The sequence below is a fragment of the Aethina tumida genome, chromosome 2 (assembly GCF_024364675.1).
Source record: "Aethina tumida isolate Nest 87 chromosome 2, icAetTumi1.1, whole genome shotgun sequence".
NCBI lineage: Eukaryota > Metazoa > Arthropoda > Insecta > Coleoptera > Nitidulidae > Aethina > Aethina tumida.
In genome coordinates, this window is record NC_065436.1 from 6,416,386 (window position 1) to 6,438,708 (window position 22,323).

At 29.5% G+C, this 22,323-nt stretch overlaps 3 protein-coding genes and 1 long non-coding RNA gene across 4 annotated transcripts in view; 3 read left to right on the forward strand and 1 right to left on the reverse strand.

Annotated features, from left to right (window-relative positions):
• Positions 1-14,063, forward strand: part of LOC109600231 (insulin-like growth factor-binding protein 7) — a 147,578-nt gene extending 133,515 nt beyond the window's left edge. Inside the window, exon 3 of the mRNA XM_049963123.1 lies at positions 13,655-14,063. The gene's annotated coding sequence lies outside the window, so the exon portion shown is untranslated. The remainder of the gene's footprint in view (positions 1-13,654) is intronic.
• LOC126264602 (uncharacterized) lies at positions 7,232-12,967 on the reverse strand. The gene is made up of 2 exons (XR_007547289.1): positions 12,924-12,967; positions 7,232-7,516 (listed from the first exon to the last, which is right to left on the reverse strand). It is a non-coding gene; the product is annotated as an uncharacterized LOC126264602 (long non-coding RNA).
• Positions 14,064-14,568: 505 nt separating the features above from the next.
• On the forward strand, positions 14,569-16,336 carry LOC109603960 (SRSF protein kinase 3-like). The gene has a single exon (XM_049962578.1). It carries the CDS (start codon positions 14,886-14,888, stop codon positions 16,269-16,271), a length of 1,386 nt encoding a protein of 461 aa, XP_049818535.1. The 5' UTR covers positions 14,569-14,885; the 3' UTR covers positions 16,272-16,336.
• A 3,246-nt stretch (positions 16,337-19,582) lies between these two features.
• LOC109603959 (SRSF protein kinase 3-like) lies at positions 19,583-20,965 on the forward strand. Its single transcript, XM_049962579.1, has one exon. The coding sequence runs from the start codon at positions 19,583-19,585 to the stop codon at positions 20,963-20,965; it is 1,383 nt and encodes a 460-aa protein (XP_049818536.1).
• The last annotated feature ends 1,358 nt before the right edge of the window (positions 20,966-22,323 follow it).

Sequence of the window (22,323 nt, forward strand, 5' to 3'; positions counted from 1 at the left end):
ATTTAACATGCAGTTGATCAAGTTATTTATGTTTACTAAAAATAATAGATATACAGATAAAGTTAATATATAAGAAAAACGATACTTTTATTATATTAACAATGTATAAAATCTCATCAAAAAGTTGTAGCCCCATTTTTAGTATTACTTTTTTTCAATAAATATAGTTAATGACATAAAATCTTATTTCCAAAAGCCATATTTCAAGAAAGATAAAACCGTTCAACCCACGAAAGAAAACAAATAAATTGAAACACATTAGAGAAGAAGGAAATAGGGAATTTCGAATAAATACGTTCCCTATCTAAATCTGCAATCGATGTGCCCGTAAGTGATTTTACAAAAAGCATCACAGCTTTTACACGTAAGTTGGAAACTAGTATCTCTCAGTTCACCTGTCTCGTAATCGAGGTCCCTGACGTTGGTAAATTCCACTCTCCATTTGCACATGGCAAAGCCGCTTTTTGGATATTCATAGTTCGATTTACTCGATAACTGACTTCATCACACCGCATCACCATTGCTTTAAATGTAGCTTAGTTTGGGTAAATATTTGTTTTTAAACTGGATATTCACGTATTGATCCTGGCAATCCCCTTAAATTCATTCTGAAAGTTCAAAGAACCAATTGTTATTGTGTTATAGTAAAATAATTATATAAATATTTGAAAAACAAATAACAATGGATGTAAAATGTAATGCTAAATTTGTTGAATTTATTTTACAGGAAAATCAATTAAGAGGCAGTCAATGGTAATCTGATTCCTCCTGTAATACAAGAATTAAATCTCAATGTTTCATATATTAATAATTATAACATTTGGCTCGTTAGCTCAGAAATTTGAAACCAATTTAAAAGGTTTACCCTTTGGGAAGTGGAACTATATACTCCTTTGTCTTAAGTGGCACAATTGTGGTATGGAGAGCCATCTTGAAATATCTGAATTGTCATGTGTATTACAAGGATACTAGAATTTACACATTGTAAGAAATTTTACGTTGTCATAGGTGTAATAATACAAAAATATTCTCAAGAAGATTCTAAATAATCGACAATCTTAGATCTTTGAAAAACTAACCCAATTTTGATTGATTGATAAAAACAATGGGAAATAGAATTAAATATAAATATACTTTTGAGTCAAAGCATTTCACATTTTAGGGTGATCATGTTTAAAAAATATAGTTATATAAACAAAATCACTTACAGATTTGGCAAAGAGGGTTTATTTATTCAAATTCTCTTCCCTTTCAATTTCGCTGGTACAATATTTCAAGCGTATAACGTTTTCTGCAACATTATTTAAAGTTTTCCATTTTTTGAACGATAAAAATTTAAATTTCCCTCTTCGTAACAATCTGTAGTGTAAATATCCACCGATATTTTTCTATATTCCGAAAAGCAATCCGTTACGAATGAAAATAAGAAAATTTGCATCAGAATATGTTTGAATTATTTTTTAGGAAATTGGATATTCAGTTAAACGGGAAGATGATTTATTGAAAAATGACTTGATCATTGTTTGTTCCGAAGTTTGAATGCTTAAGAAGCCATTGTTTAGCTTTAATTTTAAACGTGAATAATTGTATTTCCAACCACTGTCGTAATTACATGATTCTTCATAAAATCTCAATTAGTTTTCTTTCTGAAGCTTATGCATAATTACAACTTTGCATATTCAAATTTCCTTCTTGAGTAATAGCCTTAACATTTAAGTATTTTATCCATGTTGCAAATAAGTATTAATCAATGATTTATTTAAAATTAGAACTGTGTTAATTAAGCAACCCCTCGTCATTAAAACAAAGATATCGAAATAATTATACTTGTTCAAATTAAGAAAACAATGGGTATTTCTTTAAGCGATGTTATAATGAAGTCGAGGAATTTAAGGCTCAAATATAATACTTTTCAGCATTGAAAATTGGGATAACTCGTCCTTGAATCGGAGATTAGGCAACCTGCCAGGGAGTCGTGGGAATTTCACTGCGACAACAAAACCAATCTTTTATCTCAGTAAAGTTGACAGTGCCTTAAAGCTTAATTTAAGACCCGGAGATAATAAAAAAGTATTTAGGAATAATTTTTTTTTTAAATTTATTGTGACAAAATATCAATAAAATATTTTATTAAACTATTTAAATTTTAATTAAATTCAGTTGATTCCAGTCACAGGGATTATCCATTAATATACTGAGGTGACAACGGTTTTGTCAATTAACCTCATTTGAAAGGGATACATCATCTAGCTTAAGGGAGGTGATCTTTCCATCAGAGAAATGGGTAGAAGAGATAATAGTAGAATTTATGAAATATTTATGAAAAATTAAGTCTTACTTTATGCTTATACTCCGTTACTCCTGCTTATCTCTAATTGAACAAGAGTAGGATATGATTGGAAGAAGACTTTCTAATGTTCTCGCAACACCTGAGACCTTGGAACAATTTGTCATCAAAGATATACGTCAACTCAGTGAAATCATTCATTCAGTTCACCATGCAAAATGAATAAGCAGGTACCCTTTTTGATATCAGTGTGCAGAAAAAAGAATATAATAAAACACAGTGGTCAATAACTAAAATTTTGTAAAAATAATCTAAATAAGTTTCTGGAGGCAGTATTTATTAAACAATCATCCAAGAGTGGATATCATCATCCCTATTCTCTGTATACCTATTGGAAAGCCTATGAACCTATTGAATTTTGAGAGAGATATCATGAATGACAGAGACAGTAAAAGATTCCAACTAAGAAGCAGATTTGTAGAGTTTTACTGTCTCTGTCGTGTATGATGTCTCTCACAAAATTCAGTGGAATGAAAAGGTCTTCGATATACAATTCTTACTTTTTAAAATATTAAATATGTTAGCCATAACTTCTAATATTAATTTTCTTGAAGGTTTGGAGCCAAATGAACCTCCATTAACTGTCCCCTCACAGTCCTTGAACTATTTTCCTCCAATTTAGCTTTAATTTCAGTTGATGATAAGAATTTTTAAATCACACATTTTACACCATAAAGTAAAAATTTGTCCATTGAAAAATAATAAAGTACGCCATTTATTAATGAATAAAATTGACTCGATAGTGGTTTCAATAGTAAAATAAAAACAACAAACATTACAGGACTAGCATCTAATTCAGGTAGTACAGCTCATAATTTTGATATATCTTAAAAAGTTGCTACAATTGTGGCCACCACTATATATCTCATATGAGTACATTTAAATATTTATACTCGAAAGTAATTAAGAAGTAATTTTGATGTCTCCTTCGGGATAATGTCCAGGTTGCAATGAAATATTTAGTTTGTTATTGTTGAAGTAGATTAGCCACAGGAGGAAATAAAATTGAAGGTCAGAATGGTCTGCTCTCATTTATAATGTATAAGAAATAAATAAACGTAGATTTTGTTTTTCAGATACGTTATATTTATAGTTTTATTTTTTAACTTATGTACTTTTCAGCTCAATTGTCAATTAAAAAAATAAAAATAAGCAGTTAAGGTTACTTTTTTTCAATTAATTTTCTTAGAAACCTCTCTAATGAGGTGATTAAAAACGTTCTTCAGACGTTGAATGTTTCTGTACCAACTTCAGCCAGAACAGCAAGACTGCTGAAGTAAGAAAATATATTTCCTCAAGATTTCATATAGGTCTTATTGAATCTAAATGAGGAAATATCTATTGGTTTTGGAGTTCCTTTTAATTAATACCTTTGTGTAGCAGTTATCCCAATGGTTTCCTCTAAATCATTGGTACGTCAAACTTTGGTAATCTCTTTCCTATGATCTACTGTCGCAAATTTATGACATGTTTTCATTATGGTCTTCCAAATGAAGGTCAAATTATACTAGATAAACCGTTTTTACTAACTCGGAAATAGGTTTTCTACTTTCTTTCAAAGTTTATTCGCCAAGACTGCTGAAGTATGAAAATGCATTTCTTCAGGATTTCGTATAGATCTTATTGCTGAATCTAAATGAGTGAATGATTATCTATTGGCTTTGAAGTTTCTTTTAATACCTTTGTGTAGCAGTTATCCCAATGGTTTCCTCTAAATCACTGGTACGTCAAACTTTGGCACAGTCTCTTTCCTGTGGTCCATTGTCGTAAATTTTCGACACATGTTTCTATATTCTAATAGATTTATGCTGGTCTTCCAAATGAAGGTCAAATTATATCAGATAAACCATTTTTACTAAGTCGAAAATAGGTTTTCTACTTTCTTTCAAAGTTTATTCGCCAAGACTGCTGAAGTATGAAAATGCATTTCTTCAGGATTTCGTATAGATCTTATTGCTGAATCTAAATGAGTGAATGAATATCTATTGGCTTTGAAGTTTCTTTTAATACCTTTGTGTAGCAGTTATCCCAATGGTTTCCTCTAAATCACTGGTACGTCAAACTTTGGCACAGTCTCTTTCCTGTGGTTCATTGTCGTAAATTTTCGACACATGTTTCTATATTCTAATAGATTTATGCTGGTTTTCCAAATGAAGGTCAAATTATACTAGATAAAACGTTTTTACTAAGTCGGAAATAGGGTTTCTACTTTCTTTCAAAGTTTATTCGCCAAGACTGCTGAAGTATGAAAATGCATTTCTTCAGGATTTCGTATAGATCTTATTGCTGAATCTAAATGAGTGAATGAATATCTATTGGCTTTGAAGTTTCTTTTAATACCTTTGTGTAGCAGTTATCCCAATGGTTTCCTCTAAATCACTGGTACGTCAAACTTTGGCACAGTCTCTTTCCTGTGGTTCATTGTCGTAAATTTTCGACACATGTTTCTATATTCTAATAGATTTATGCTGGTTTTCCAAATGAAGGTCAAATTATACTAGATAAAACGTTTTTACTAAGTCGGAAATAGGGTTTCTACTTTCTTTCAAAGTTTATTCGCCAAGACTGCTGAAGTATGAAAATGCATTTCTTCAGGATTTCGTATAGATCTTATTGCTGAATCTAAATGAGTGAATGAATATCTATTGGCTTTGAAGTTTCTTTTAATACCTTTGTGTAGCAGTTATCCCAATGGTTTCCTCTAAATCACTGGTACGTCAAACTTTGGCACAGTCTCTTTCCTGTGGTTCATTGTCGTAAATTTTCGACACATGTTTCTATATTCTAATAGATTTATGCTGGTTTTCCAAATGAAGGTCAAATTATACTAGATAAAACGTTTTTACTAAGTCGGAAATAGGGTTTCTACTTTCTTTCAAAGTTTATTCGCCAAGACTGCTGAAGTATGAAAATGCATTTCTTCAGGATTTCGTATAGATCTTATTGCTGAATCTAAATGAGTGAATGAATATCTATTGGCTTTGAAGTTTCTTTTAATACCTTTGTGTAGCAGTTATCCCAATGGTTTCCTCTAAATCACTGGTACGTCAAACTTTGGCACAGTCTCTTTCCTGTGGTTCATTGTCGTAAATTTTCGACACATGTTTCTATATTCTAATAGATTTATGCTGGTTTTCCAAATGAAGGTCAAATTATACTAGATAAAACGTTTTTACTAAGTCGGAAATAGGGTTTCTACTTTCTTTCAAAGTTTATTCGCCAAGACTGCTGAAGTATGAAAATGCATTTCTTCAGGATTTCGTATAGATCTTATTGCTGAATCTAAATGAGTGAATGAATATCTATTGGCTTTGAAGTTTCTTTTAATACCTTTGTGTAGCAGTTATCCCAATGGTTTCCTCTAAATCACTGGTACGTCAAACTTTGGCACAGTCTCTTTCCTGTGGTTCATTGTCGTAAATTTTCGACACATGTTTCTATATTCTAATAGATTTATGCTGGTTTTCCAAATGAAGGTCAAATTATACTAGATAAAACGTTTTTACTAAGTCGGAAATAGGGTTTCTACTTTCTTTCAAAGTTTATTCGCCAAGACTGCTGAAGTATGAAAATGCATTTCTTCAGGATTTCGTATAGATCTTATTGCTGAATCTAAATGAGTGAATGAATATCTATTGGCTTTGAAGTTTCTTTTAATACCTTTGTGTAGCAGTTATCCCAATGGTTTCCTCTAAATCACTGGTACGTCAAACTTTGGCACAGTCTCTTTCCTGTGGTTCATTGTCGTAAATTTTCGACACATGTTTCTATATTCTAATAGATTTATGCTGGTTTTCCAAATGAAGGTCAAATTATACTAGATAAAACGTTTTTACTAAGTCGGAAATAGGGTTTCTACTTTCTTTCAAAGTTTATTCGCCAAGACTGCTGAAGTATGAAAATGCATTTCTTCAGGATTTCGTATAGATCTTATTGCTGAATCTAAATGAGTGAATGAATATCTATTGGCTTTGAAGTTTCTTTTAATACCTTTGTGTAGCAGTTATCCCAATGGTTTCCTCTAAATCACTGGTACGTCAAACTTTGGCACAGTCTCTTTCCTGTGGTTCATTGTCGTAAATTTTCGACACATGTTTCTATATTCTAATAGATTTATGCTGGTTTTCCAAATGAAGGTCAAATTATACTAGATAAAACGTTTTTACTAAGTCGGAAATAGGGTTTCTACTTTCTTTCAAAGTTTATTCGCCAAGACTGCTGAAGTATGAAAATGCATTTCTTCAGGATTTCGTATAGATCTTATTGCTGAATCTAAATGAGTGAATGAATATCTATTGGCTTTGAAGTTTCTTTTAATACCTTTGTGTAGCAGTTATCCCAATGGTTTCCTCTAAATCACTGGTACGTCAAACTTTGGCACAGTCTCTTTCCTGTGGTTCATTGCCGTAAATTTTCGACACATGTTTCTATATTCTAATAGATTTATGCTGGTTTTCCAAATGAAGGTCAAATTATACTAGATAAAACGTTTTTACTAAGTCGGAAATAGGGTTTCTACTTTCTTTCAAAGTTTATTCGCCAAGACTGCTGAAAACAGTCACTAAGTCGGAAATAGGTTTTCTACTTTCTTTCAAAGTTTATTCGCCACTTGTGGTATTATTCGACGTTAAGTTGCTCTAATATGTCGTCAAATACTTTAATGGAACACTCTCATGAGAGTGTTTATCTTTCATTGAAACTCATAATGAATTTACTATTAATATGCGATGTACCGAGACTTCTTAAAATTCAGTTGACCATTAACCAATACTGATTTCTCATTTTGTGATCATTTCTGGTGTGGTTACCTGATGTATAGTTTGCTCCTGAGGTCACTCTTGTACATATACATATTTCTAAATTGTCCCTCAAAGAAACACTAAATTAATTATATCAGAAATTTATTTTTAATCACATATGTATATAATTAACATATTTAAATATTTACCATATATTCAAAAGTAATTACGAGGTAATTCTGATGTCACCCTTGGGATAATTCCCAGGTTACAATGAAACATTTAGTCCGTTATTGTTGACGTAGATTAGTCACTGGGGGAAATAAAATCCGAAGCCGGAAAAGTGGTATCTGCTCTCATTTATAATGTATAGGGATCAAATTAACGTAGGTGGTGTAACTTGGACAATTCATTTCACCAACTGAATACTCTATAAATAGGCAAAAATATAATTTTATATAAATTTATTACTCTAACAGTTTTATAATTTGTTTGTTTTAAATAAAATAAATAATGGACAAACTATTTTTATTATAACTACCCCCAGTAACTGAGCAACAAACTCAAAAAATTTTGTTCAATTTGCTTTCTACAACTTCTGTATTCTTAGGAGAAAGAAATAGAAAAAGTTAAACGAAAGTCTCCGAGTTCGTCCAAAACCCATAAAATCAACAGAAATATAATTGGAGTTAGTTACGTGACAAAACTTGAAACTCAGGCAAAAAAAGAAAAGATACACAATATACACAATATATAAATTAGAACTGACCCCTCGAGTTTTACTACTACTTTGTTAGGTTTATTTGTGGGTGGACTAACTAATTTTTTGGAGAGTTACTCAAGTTGGAATACTCAAATAATTATTTTAATGTTAAGAAAATATACAGTGGTGGAAAGGAGTATGGGATATTTTATTAATATTCATAAAAAATAACAATAACTCAAATATTTCAATATTTTATGGCCTAAAATTTGCCTTCTATCACTGATTGGCATCTTTTAGGTATATAATCTACCAATCTCTACAAAGTGTCAACAGGAATTTGCTGCCACTGGTCCTGTGTGATTTGAAGAAGTTCTTTTTTGCTTATGGATTTAGAAAGGGGGACTGAGATGGGCATTCAAGAATGTTAATTTTTTCATTAGAAACCACTCCTAATAATTTTAGACGTGTGTTTGGGATCGTTGTTTTGTTGAAATATCAAATGAAGTGGCATATATTTCTCATCAAATGGAAACATGGAGTTTTTCAGTATGTCCCTCTATCGAAAACGATTCATTTAATCCTCGGGTCCAACTCGATCGAGAAAAAAAAATGTTTAACACCATTACAACAGATATGGAGATACAATATTCCATACTTTTTTCCACCATTGTAAATTTAATATAAAGATTGTCATAACAAAAATTTTTTAAAAGAAATCAAAATTCTAATTCACATTTTTTAAACTATTTTGTGTATGCTGAACACAAAAATCAAATTATTATTTTCTCATTTGGGTTTAGATTACGGTGAATTTGAGCTTTTTGATTTATGGAATCCGATGGAGTTGAATTAGAAAGGCGATTAAATTACGTGTCCAACGGTAATCAACTCATTTGGATCGGATGAAAAATAGTTGAGTTAGAGCTAATGAAGTTTCAAATTCGAAGCACTTTTTGATGATTTTCAGCCACTTTCGTCAGTTATGTAGCTTTTCTGATAAAAGATAATTCGAGTGTACAAAGTTTCATATTTTTAATCGATATTTACTCAATTATAAACATTTCAGGACCTAGTAGACCAAGTAACAGATAGAAAGAGGAACTTTAAACAACTTAAATTAAAGTTGCTGCTGCAAACAACTTACGTTTTAAATTGAATTTACTCTTTATGTTATGTTACATTAATAATAATTTGTAGTTGACGTTCACATATTTTCTCACTTAATCACATAAACAGTATCCCAGTTCGGTATTCACAAAAATTAACAGGACTTACAGTTAAATTTCCCGTTTCAGATTATTTCGCGTTGCCATTGCATTTACGAAGTTATTTCGGGAAGCTCCCTGTGTCCACCCATTCCAATTTTCTGCACTGGAGCACCGTTGCCTGCGGACTAGTCTACGATCTAAATTCGCAACAAATTGGCTTCATTGTTCGATAAAAGGATTCTGAAATCTACCTGAATGTATAGTCTTTATATTTATCTTTTCACTGCTCTCCCTGATTTTTACTTTTCCACTGTTCGCCTCGTTTTTATACATTTTTTTCTTCCTATCGCCTCTAAACTATTTACGAGCACAAACGAGTTTAATACCATGTAGTTAAAATATGAGACTGGAAATGTTTCATTTTAACATATTTTTTAGGTTGGGCCCTCATTATTGAAGAAATGCTACCCTGAATATATTTACCTTAACGATAAAGGAGTTTAATTATATTACTTATAAATATTTTCGAACACACACACACACAAATATCCATGAGTAAAATTCGAAAATTGTTTATGTTTTTTTTTACATTATATATTTATGCACAATGAAATGTGGAAGTAAATATTGCATTTTTATAAGAATTTGCTTAATTTAAATATAGAGGAGACAGATAAAGTGTCTAGAGGGTACTAAAATATATTTAAATTTTTCCAATAAAACAAAAAAGGATGAATGTGTGCTGTTTTTTACTAATTAAAGAGAAAATATATTGTAAAATTATGTTACAACCTCTTCAAAAATTAAAATGGTAACACCCATCAAATATCCAAATATTTACTATTCTATTTATAATAATTATGCCATATTTATTTCTTATATTAAAAATAAATATCTGGACAGAGATTCTCAGTTTGTTACGACCACCCTACATAGATTTGGCATACTCAATATCAGTTTTTCGAGTAAATTTTGGTCATCTCCTGTACCGCCAAAATTAGCTGCTTTTGATCTCCATAATGGTCACTTAGAAGTGAAGAATAAACGTACTAAGGTATTATTATTATATTGAAAAATATAACCCTAAGAAGACATTTAAAAATAGGGGTTTAGTTAATCTATTTAATATTTCTGTATTTTACTTAAAAGTTTAATGTAGAAAATAGTTTTCTATACTCAATCCTTTATTTTCCTAGAAAATTCTTCATTATTTTAAACTAAGCTAGAATTATTAAATTATTACCAAAACTTCTATGGTTAAAATTCAAGAAATTTTTCTACTTTTTAAGAGAAAATGAAAAAATAAAAAAAATGTGAAAATTTACATTATTAGTAACAAAATGTTCATAATACAAAAAAGGAATATATGATTAATTTTTTTAATGATTAAATATCTAAAATATGTTCAGAATTATATTCACAATCTTCAATAACATCAAAATTTGAAAAAATCTAAGACAAGATCATAAAAATGTATAAATTATAAATTTTTCAAGAAATATTTGCACTTTTTAATAGAAAATGAAAAAAAAAAAAAAATCAAAAAAATTGTGAAAATTTACATTATTAGTAACAAAATGTTCATAATACAAAAAAGAAATATATGATTAATTTTTTTAATGGTTAAATATCTAAAATATTTTCAAAATTATATTCATAATTTTCAAAAACAACAAAATTTAATAAAATCTAAGACAAGATCATAAAAAAGTTTAAATTATAAATTTTGTAGTTTGTGGAAATACAAAAAATGACTAATTTCCCTAAAAATTCAAGAATATATTTGTTCTTTTTAATAGAAAATGAAAAAAAAAAAAAAAAAAAAATTGTAAAAATTTACATTATTAGCAACAAAATGTTCGTAATACAAAAAAGAAATATATGATTAAATTTTTTAATGGTTAAACATCTAAATATGTTCAGAATTATATTCACAATCTTCAAAAACAACAAAATTTGAAAAAATCTAAGACAAGATCATAAAAAAGTGTAAATTATAAATTTTGTAGTTTGTGGAAATATAAAAAATGACTAATTCCGCTAAAAATTCAAGAAATATTTGTACTTTTTAATAGAAAATGAAAAAAAAAAATCAAAAAAATCGTGAAAATTTACATTATTAGTAACAAAATGTTCGTAATACAAATAAGAAATATATAATTAATTTTTTTAATGGTTAAATATCTGAAATATGTTCAGAATTATATTCACAATCTCCAAAAACAACAAAATTTGAAAAAATCTAAGACAAGATCATAAAAAAGTGTAAATCATAAATTTTATAGTTTGTGGAAATATAAAAAATAACTAATTTCCCTAAAATATTCAAGAAATATTTGTACTTTTTAATAGAAAATGAAAAAAAAAAAAATCAAAAAAATTGTGAAAATTTACATTATTAGTAACAAAATGTTCGTAATACAAATAAGAAATATATAATTAATTTTTTTAATGGTTAAATATCTGAAATATGTTCAGAATTATATTCACAATCTCCAAAAACAACAAAATTTGAAAAAATCTAAGACAAGATCATAAAAAAGTGTAAATCATAAATTTTATAGTTTGTGGAAATATAAAAAATAACTAATTTCCCTAAAATATTCAAGAATATATTTGTAATTTTTAATAGAAAATGAAAAAAAAAAATCAAAAAAATTTACAATATTAGTAAAAAAATGTTCATAATACAAAAAAGAATAATATGATTAATTTTGTTAATGGTAAAATATCTAAAATATGTTCAGAATTATCTTCACAATCTTCAAAAACAACAAAATTTGAAAAATCTAACACAAGATCATAAAAAAGTGTAAATTATAAATTTTATAGTTTGTGAAAATATAAAAAATGACTAATTTCCCTAAAAATTCAAGAATATATTTGTACTTTGTAATAGAAAATGAAAAAAAATATCAAAAAATTTGTGAAAATTTACATTATTAGTAACAAAATGTTCATAATACAAGAAAGAAATATATGATTAATTTTTTTAATGTTTAAATGTCTAAAATATTTTCAAAATTATATTCACATCTTTAAAAACAACAAAATTTAAATCATAGAAAAATATAAATTATAAATTTGGTAGTTTGTGAAAAATCGAAAAATGAAAAATTTAATTAAAAATTCAATAATAAATTGTAATATATATATATATATATATATATATATATATATATATATATATATATATATATATGTGTGTGTGTGTGTGTGTGTGTGTAATGTGTCTTTTAATAATTATTTGTATAGCTAATCAAATTAAATGAATTTAATTATTGTTCATCGTCATGTAGACACTTTATCGAATACTGAAGCCAATTTCCTCCTGGTTCCCATTTTGGAGGATCATCAAAAGGAAGGTCTTTTTATCAGTTATTGATCACCACACAGATAATAAATAGAATAACAATCCCCTCGGAGTTATCGCCACAACGTCTCATGAACAATGTCTAAATAAGTATACACACCGTATATATACTTCAATAAAAAAACCATCAACGTTCAACGTACATTAAAGACAAAAGAAACAACATAATTCTGAACAGTTGATCTCACATAATAACTTTAAAATGGTGAAACCAAATTATGCAACGATATCCTAAAAAATTAACAAGATATTGGATGTCCGGAAACACTGCTCCCACTTCAAAAATCCATACATGAGAAATACAATTTTACGAGATCATATTGTTGCTAAATAAACAAGAATAACAATAGAATGATTGCAAATTTCGAATGATGGAAACAGAATCTGACAGTGAATTGAAACAAAAAGCCTCAACAAGTTTCACACATTACACCGACAATCATTCGAAAGATTTAGACTAAAATATACTCTAAATTTAAACAAACAGAACAAACACAGATATTAGTACAAAATGAGGCACTATTAACAAGAAATACGTAAAAATTCATACCTAGATTTTGATTAAGTAATCGCACGTCCTAACTACTTGAACACTCGAACGAAAGAGAACGTCTAGTCTAAACTTTTTACAAACTTATTACAGTCTTCAACAAAAATGATTGTAACAGTGACAATCAAAAATAATATTACATTAATTCTCTCGAATCCCTAAACAATAAACAACAATAACAATGATATACTTAATATAATAATACACATTTAAATGTATCTAACAATAACATATTCATTGGTTTTAATACAATATTTATTCGAATGTCTTCATTGGTCACCCCTGCGACTTTCGAGTATTTGCCGAATTGAAAAAGATGACGTCAAAGACAGCGGGAAATTAAATTTAAACACGAACCACTACAATATTATCCTTTTTAGAATAAACTAGTATCATTTAATTATTGTCATAACTCCAATGGGTAAAAAAAATGATGGATTACTAAACTAAGGATGTAATCAATATGTGATTTTATTACTGCGAGCTGCAGGTTAATAGATTTTCACGTTGAAAATCTTGCACATCATTTATCCTCACAAAAGAAGAACACTTGACATTGGATTTAATTGTGTGTCGAATGTGAAAATTTCCCCTGAGATCTTATTATTTTCTGTTGAATTCAGGTCGTTATTTAAAATGCACTTCCAGTCGGCCGTTGCATTATTTAGATGAATTTTAACGGCAACGCCACCTGGAAAATTTACATAAAGCACTAATGATGTTTCTTTCAGTTTGTTTCAGACTGAAGAGGTGATTTGCAGCCATAAGGATTGGACAATGCACGTAAAAGGGGGAGTGAATGTGTCGTGAAACTATTTTCTAACGACTGTGCGGCGAACTTTCACATTCATGAATGCTGCAAAGTGACGTATAGCGGATGTGATGCTGATATGAATAGACAATAGGCGATGGGGGAAGTGGTGATATAAGTGTCAAAAACTTTTGAGGTCGGAGCCAAATGTCTAAAAGTATAATTTTTCGATGCCTCCTTATTTTTCATGCTATTTGTGACTGCTGCAATCTAAATTAATGTGTAAATTTGTGACAATACTATTAGGATATAAATATGTATAATGTGATTAAGTAGTAGAAATTTTCGTTTGAAAATATGTATGTAATCAATAAAATGGTTTTATTTATTTACTACTAATGTCGTTTTATTTTACATTAAAAACTAAAACTTTTAAGACTATTTCTTGGTAAGTATAATTATGTTTATTTAAATTTTTTATATACAGTGGTGGAAAAAATTATGGAATTTTTTAACATTGACTAAAATCATGTTTAATTATTCGTGATAGCCTCAGTAAAAATAAATAATGTCTTAAATAGCATAACAACTTCTGGAATTCGGTTAAAAACATCAGAATATCAAAGGTGACATAACCTATAGACCATATGACAGGGGAGCCACCTACACCGAAGAAAATTTTTGGGGATTTTAAAAGATGTCAGAAGCAGCATGCTATGATATCACCTGTCTAGGAAAATAGTCTTGATGTCTTCTGTAATTTGTAAAACAGAGGTACTACGTATAAAATTTCACAAATTAAAGCTCCTGCTCAGAAAAGAAAGTGCCAAGACGAAACACTCACTAATAACATAAATTATACCATAATAAAACGTGACGTTTATTACAGGTAACTATAAAAAATCAAATTTTTGCTAGACAATAATTAAAGATGATTACCACTAGGGTTCACTACTTTTGTACTAATATTAAATATTTGACTTAGCATGAAGTAAACATTGAGGATTAGCAGAGTTTTTCCAATTGGTTTTAGTTACTTACTATCTAATATATTTTAAATTGGACTTTAAGTGATGTTCCTTAGTTGCTAGTGTGGTTCCCATTGAATTTGACATAATCCTTGTGACAAATTTTCTGATTTTTCATAAAATCAGTAGTCCAGTAGTGTGGATCCGTCAAGTTTGATGCAAACTTAAACAATTTAAATTAAAATGAATAGCAACGTAGAAAATGAACAGGATTTCAGCGATGACTGCGACTTATCCATAGAAAAACTGGCCGAAACGGATGAAAGTGATGTTGAAAATAAGGATGACTACAGGAGGGGGGGCTATCATCCCGTGGAAATCGGTGATGTATTTCGAAGTCGGTACAAGGTCTTGAAGAAACTTGGTTGGGGATTCTTCTCCACAGTCTGGCTCTGTTGGGATATGATGGGGAAGCGATTCGTTGCTCTTAAGATAGTAAAAGCTGACAGAAGTTTTACTAAAACAGCCAATCAAGAAATCAACATTTTAAGACATGTTCAACAATTTAACGCCATGAATCCTAACTGGATTAAAATAGTGCAGCTCTTAAAATATTTTAAAATAAAGGGTCAGAATGGCATACATACGTGTATGGTGTTTGAGGTAGTAGGACCTAATTTATTGAAATTAATCATTAATTCTAATTATCAGGGTATACCGCTGGCGAATGTACGTTCTATTATGAGGCAAGTCTTAGAGGGCCTTGATTATTTACATAAAACATGTGAAGTAATTCACACGGATATCAAGCCAGAGAATATTCTGATCTGTGTAAATGATGAATACATTAGAAAACTAGCAGGTGAAACTGTTGAAGAATTTCAGTCAGAAGTATTATTGTCTTCATCTTCCACCAACAATACAAGGAAAAGGAAATTGGAACACAACACTGAATTTTCCAATGTTCCCAAGAGGAGTATGCCAGAATTAAGAGAACAATCCTCATTTACTTATACAAGTGAAAGTACTTACTTAAGTGATAATAATATGAATAGATATAGTCCACAATATTCTTTGGAATTACAAAATCAATTCCAAATGGACTTAAATCCAGCAATTGTGGAGTGTAAATTTGATGTGAAAATTGTTGATCTAGGTAACAGTTGCAGAGTGGGCAGCCCCTTACCTAAGATAATTCAAACCAGAGAGTACAGAGCACCAGAAGTCCTAATAGGAGCTGGCTACAATACAACAGCTGATATTTGGAGTGCAGCATGTATGGCTTTTGAACTAGCCACAGGTAGTTATCTGTTTAAACCCATGAGTTGTAAATATTATTCCAAGGATGACGACCATCTTTCTCAAATCGTCAAGTTACTAGGTAACATACCACCCGAGGTTATTCGGAGTGGCGAATATTCACCGAAGTTTTTCGACGAATACAATCAAGTGCGTAAGAAGAAACCTACGAGGTTCATCAATTTAGAATATACTCTGACGGATAAGTTCCATTGGAATCGTGAAGAAGCTGAAGAATTTGCCTCATTCTTGAAACCGATGCTTGAATTGGACCAGAACAAGAGGGCCTCGGCAGCCGAATGTCTTCAACACCCCTGGCTTAATAAGTAAACGAGTTAATCCAGTGGAAACTTTATTTTTAGTTCCTAGATTGCACTGATTTAATTTATGTAGTAATAAAATATTGTTAGAGAAAGGTTGTGTTTTATTTTGATTTAGAGACCTAAATACCGTTCAAAAGAAATTTTATAAGAATGGATATAAACTTTTAAAAATATGTCAGATAATAGAAAATTGAAATACGTTCAAGAGAAAACAAAGACAATTATAAATCTGTATTACCTCCACTAACCTTAATACCCCTTCGCTTGGGAGAGGCGTTGTAAATATTTTATTCAGAACATTGCCACCTTCCCCAAAACAGCTTAATAAAATACTTTGCGTCGTCAGGGTAATTTTTAACGATTTAATGTCACAAGCGTTTAAACTTACATCTGCAAATTTAAAAAAGTATCGGAAAGTTAGTTTAGATCTGTTAGTTCGGGAAACCCAAAGTCAGTTTGACTTTGGTCGAATAATTCTCTTGAGACATTCTCTAATAGTATCAAGCAAAACATTTGTACTCCAGAAAAGTTGTCTTTGGAACAAGAAATTCCTTATTTTTAAATTGTATTTTTGTTATGTTTTAATAGATACTTTGGAAATAGATATATGATTTAAAAGATTAATCAAAATACATCATTTATAAATTATAAATAAATTAATTAAGGTAATTATGAATAGAATTTTATTATACATTTATACTTCAGAAAATTTGCCTTTGGAACAAGAAATTTTTCAGTTTTAATTTATATTTCTGTTGTGTTTTAGTAGATACTTTGGAAACAGACATGTGATTTAAAAGGTTAATCAAAATACACCATTTATAAATTATAAATAAATTAATTAAGGTAATTATGAATAGAATTTTATTATACATTTGTACTTCAGAAAATTTGCCTTTGGAATAAGAAATTTCTCAGTTTTAAATTATATTTCTCTTGTGTTTTAATAGATACTTTGGAAATAGACATGTGATTTAAAAGGTTAATCAAAATACAGCATTAATAAATTATAAATAAATTAATTAAGGTAATTATGAATCGAATTTTATTATATATTTGTACTTCAAAAAATTTGTCTTTGGAACAAGAAATTGCTGTTTTAAACTATATTTCTGTTGAGTTTTAGTAGATACATTGGAAATAGATATGTGATTTAAAAGGTTAATCAAAATACTCCATTTATAAATTATAAATAAATTAATTAAGGTAATTAGGAATAGAATATTATTATACAATTGTACTTCAGAAAATTTGCCTTTGGAACAAGAAATTTTTCAGTTTTAAACTATATTTCTGTTGTGTTTTAGTAGATACATTGGAAATAGATATGTGATTTAAAAGGTTAATCATCATACAGCATTAATAAATTATAAATAAATTAATTAAGGTAATTATGAATAAAATTTTATTATACATTTGTACTTCAGAAAATTTGCCTTTGGAACAAGAAATTTCTCAGTTTTAAATTATATTTATGTTGTGTTTTAATAGATACTTTAGAAATAGACATGTGATTTAAAAGATTAATCAAAATACACCATTTATAAATTATAAATAAATTAATTAAGGTAATTATGAATAGAATTTTATTATACATTTGTACTTCAGAAAATTTGCCTTTGGAATAAGAAATTTCTCAGTTTTAAATTATATTTCTGTTGTGTTTTAATAGTTACAATGGAAACAGACATGTGATTTAAAAGGTTAATCAAAATACACCATTTATAAATGATAAATAAATTAATTAAGATAATTTTGAAAAAATAAATTAACACAGCTCTTAATATTTCAACAGCAAGGTAATGTAATTATTTAATCTAAAGGACTGTTTTAATTAGTCATGTCATCAGTTGCAACGTCATAAATATGTGCCAAAATATTTAAAGTAAAACCAGATTAAAAACACATGAGACGTGTACTAAATAATAACTCATCTATTATTATTTCTCAATTAAAGTTTTATTATTTTCTCGAATTAATTTCAAACATAGAATGTGGCAACATTGTGCATTCGTTATATGATGCTGAACTGCATTTCAATGATGTGATTACAAATGCGGTCTGCTACACGTGCAGGAGGATAAACGGGACAATGGCATATATCATCGTCGGTCCAGCAACCTTCTGCAGATCTATACTCTCAAAATAGGATTGAAGGAAGTTATGTAAACAAATTTTTTCACTCTTTACATCTTTTCACTGTACACTCACTCTACTTTGTCATCCATTTATTTATTTGCTTTTACGTATGACGTTATTATTGTGGGTATACCGGTCTTGTAGTGGTAGTTTTAGAGGGTGAATCCTTCAGAATCAGTTCTTCAGTCTTAACTGTGAAGCACTAAAGGAACACATTAAGCATGATATAGAAGGTAACCTTATAATCCTATAAATGATTGAACAAGTAATCAAAACTATTTTTTGAGGAAGATTATAACTTCTATTTATTCTTATTCTTAAGAAATAAACTGGTATGAATCTACAGTTACAAATTGTCATTTATACAATTAATGTTTGAGTATAATTTAATTCTGTAATTCATCATATTCCCCCTCCGCACCTTGAATATCATTTAACACATTTCCCCACGAAAAACTGGGCAAAAAAGCAAAGCGGAGAATAGTAAGGCCTGTTTATGAAGGCCCGGCCACGCTCAATGGTGGCCGAACGAGCTTTTCAGTTGTGTGTTTACCGCAAGTAAACTTGTAGGCAATTTTTGATCCTCATTTAAAATGACCATCCACGAAAATAGGATTGCCTTATATCTCCCACCACTCTAAACGAAATTTTTTATGGTGTGTGCTTTGGCTGACCCATCCGGAAAGTACTAATTAAATTAAATCTAATTATACAACACCAAAGCGCCTTTACATAAAAGGGGACCCCAAAAAAAGGGATTTAATTAATTTAAATATTAATGCAAAAATTAAAGGTAATAGTTTTTTAATTAGCTAACCACCGTGATTGTGGTTACATGTGGAAACACTGCCTGTACCATATAGTCGTAAGAAGGTAAGGCAATAAATGAACAATATATTTATTTTGTAATTTAGAAAATACTCATAGAATATCAGTACTTACTTAAGTGATAATAATAAGAATATATTTATATATGTAAAATATATAGTCCACAATATTCTTCGGAATTACTAAATCAATTTCAACTGGTGATGTTACTTAGTTGCTAGTGTGCTTCCTATTGAAATTAACATAATCCTTTGTGACAAATTTTCTGATTTTCATAAAATTAGTGATTAAGCCCAATAGTGTGGATCTCTCAACTTAGATTTGATGCAAATTTAAACAATTTAAATTAAAATGAATAGCAACATAGAAAATGAAGAGGCTTTCAGCGATGACTGCGACTTATCCATAAAAAAACTGGCCGAAATGGATGAAAGTGATGTTGAAAATAAGGATGACTACAAGAGGGGGGGCTATCATCCCGTGAAAATCGGTGATGTATTTCGAAGTCGGTACAAGGTCTTGAAGAAACTTGGTTGGGGATTCTTCTCCACAGTCTGGCTCTGTTGGGATATGATGGGGAAGCGATTCGTTGCTCTAAAGATAGTAAAAGCTGACAGAAGTTTTACTAAAACAGCCAATCAAGAAATCAACATTTTAAGACATGTTCAACAATTTGACGCCATGAACCCTAACTGGATTAAAATAGTGCAGCTCTTAAAATATTTTAAAATAAAGGGTCAGAATGGCATACATACGTGTATGGTGTTTGAGGTAGTAAGACCTAATTTATTGAAGTTAATCATTAATTCTTATTATCAGGGTATACCGCTGGCGAATGTACGTTCTATTATGAGGCAAGTCTTAGAGGGCCTTGATTATTTACATAAAACATGTGAAGTAATTCACAAAGATATCAAGCCAGAGAATATTCTGATCTGTGTAAATGATGAATACATTAGAAAACTAGCAGGTGGAACTGTTGAAGAATTTCAGTCAGAAGTATTATTGTCTTCATCTTCCACCAACAATACAAGGAAAAGGAAATTGGAATACAACACTGAATTTTCCAATGTTCCAAAGAGGAGTATGCCAGAATTAAGAGAACAATCCTCATTTACTTATAAAAGTAAAAGTACTTACTTAAGTGATAATAATATGAATAGATATAGTCCACAATATTCTTTGGAATTACAAAATCAATTCCAAATGGACTTAAATCCAGCAATTGTGGAGTGTAAATTAGATGTGAAAATTGTTGATCTAGGTAACAGTTGCAGAGTGGGCAGCCCCTTACCTAAGATAATTCAAACCAGAGAGTACAGAGCGCCAGAAGTCCTAATAGGAGCTGGCTATAATACAACGGCTGATATTTGGAGTGCAGCATGTCTGGCTTTTGAACTAGCTACATGTAGTTATCTGTTTAAACCCATGAGTTGTAAATATTATTCCAAGGATGACGACCATCTTCCTCAAATCGTCAAGTTACTAGGTAACATACCACCCGAGGTTATACGGAGTGGCCAATATTCACCAAAGTTTTTCGACGAATACAATCAAGGGCGTAAGAAGAAACCTACGAGGTTCATCAATTTGGAATATACTCTGACGGATAAGTTCCATTGGAATCGTGAAGAAGCTCAAAAATTTGCCTCATTCTTGAAACCGATGCTTGAATTGGACCAGAAGAAGGTCTCGGCAGCCGAATGTCTTCAACACTCCTGGCTTAATAAATAACTTAATTAATCAATTGAAAACTATATATTTATTTCCTTCATTGTACTGTTTTTATATATGTAGCAATAAAATATTGTTTGAAAAATGTGGTGTTTTATATGTACTTAGAGTCTTAAATACCGTTCAAAAGAAATTTTATAATAATGGATATAAACTTAAATATATTAAAATATTAAATCACGATAAGGGTAAAATTGTGAAGTGAAAATATTTTCAAAAAAATTGATTAAGATGAAATATATTCCGAAACAAAAGATAAGACATAAGTCAGAAAATGTTATTCTATCAAAATACATTAAAATTTTTATGAATGCATTGCATATTTTATTAAAACCTGTATATTTAATACTTTAAACCAAATTGCTGTTGGTTTTAATTAATATTATGTGCAATTACTTCTTCATACACTTCCAAAAAAATAAGTTAGGTGGACCACTCTGAGAAACATAAGATATATAGTTATAACACAGGGTAGAATATTAATAAAACAAGCAAAAAAAAGAACGGGCGTCATAAATTTGTTTCACTGTGACGAAAGACACATCGTTTTGTTATTTTATATGTACAATTCCATATAGCAGTTCTGCTCGTGCACAACTCAAACAAAATTTAATGCAATTCCCATGCATTCTACCTCCATTAAGTTTCACTAAGGCCCTAGGGATACACATTATACACCTAAACAACCAGTAAATCTTGTTTGCCGTCACAGGACTCTCAGTAAACTCCGTAATCCTTTAACTGTTCGCGAAGAACACTTAGACCTTGTTAAAACAAAGCACTAACGAAGTCCGCACCTTAAGATGTTTGCATAGGATCACCTGCTGTCACATTTTATACTTCCGTCACGGATAATCGGCCACTAGAGCGGGAAATAGTCGTTAAAACATACTGTGCTTAAAGTTTATCTTGGAGATTAAGTGATGCTAAATATAATTTACTAAATGTAAATAAACCATTATGTATAATATTATTACATTCTACACTAAACAGATTACAAATCAAATTTAAGCATATTACAATGCAGTTTGTATAGTAAGATTCAAATTATAATTATCCAAGCAAAATTATGTTTTAGCCGCTTATTTTATATTTATGATAAAAATTATCATCATTATTAAAGTTCCCATTTGTGTATTAATTTAATATTTAATTACATTTAATGGCGATAGTTATAATTGTGGCTTTATGTCTTTCATTATGTGTCACAGTGAATAAATAGTTTACTAACATTTACCACTAATTTTAGTTTTGTTAATTGCAAAGGCTTTACGTTAATTTATTAATCCTTGAATAAACATTGTTGTATAAATGTTGCAGAACACGTTATTTAAAGCAAAAGGTCCTTAAAATATTTT

Excerpts from the sequence above, each read along its gene's own strand:
- LOC109603960 (XM_049962578.1), top strand. The coding sequence starts at position 14,886 with ATGAATAGCAACGTAGAAAATGAACAGGATTTCAGCGATGACTGCGAC.
- LOC109603959 (XM_049962579.1), top strand. The coding sequence starts at position 19,583 with ATGAATAGCAACATAGAAAATGAAGAGGCTTTCAGCGATGACTGCGAC.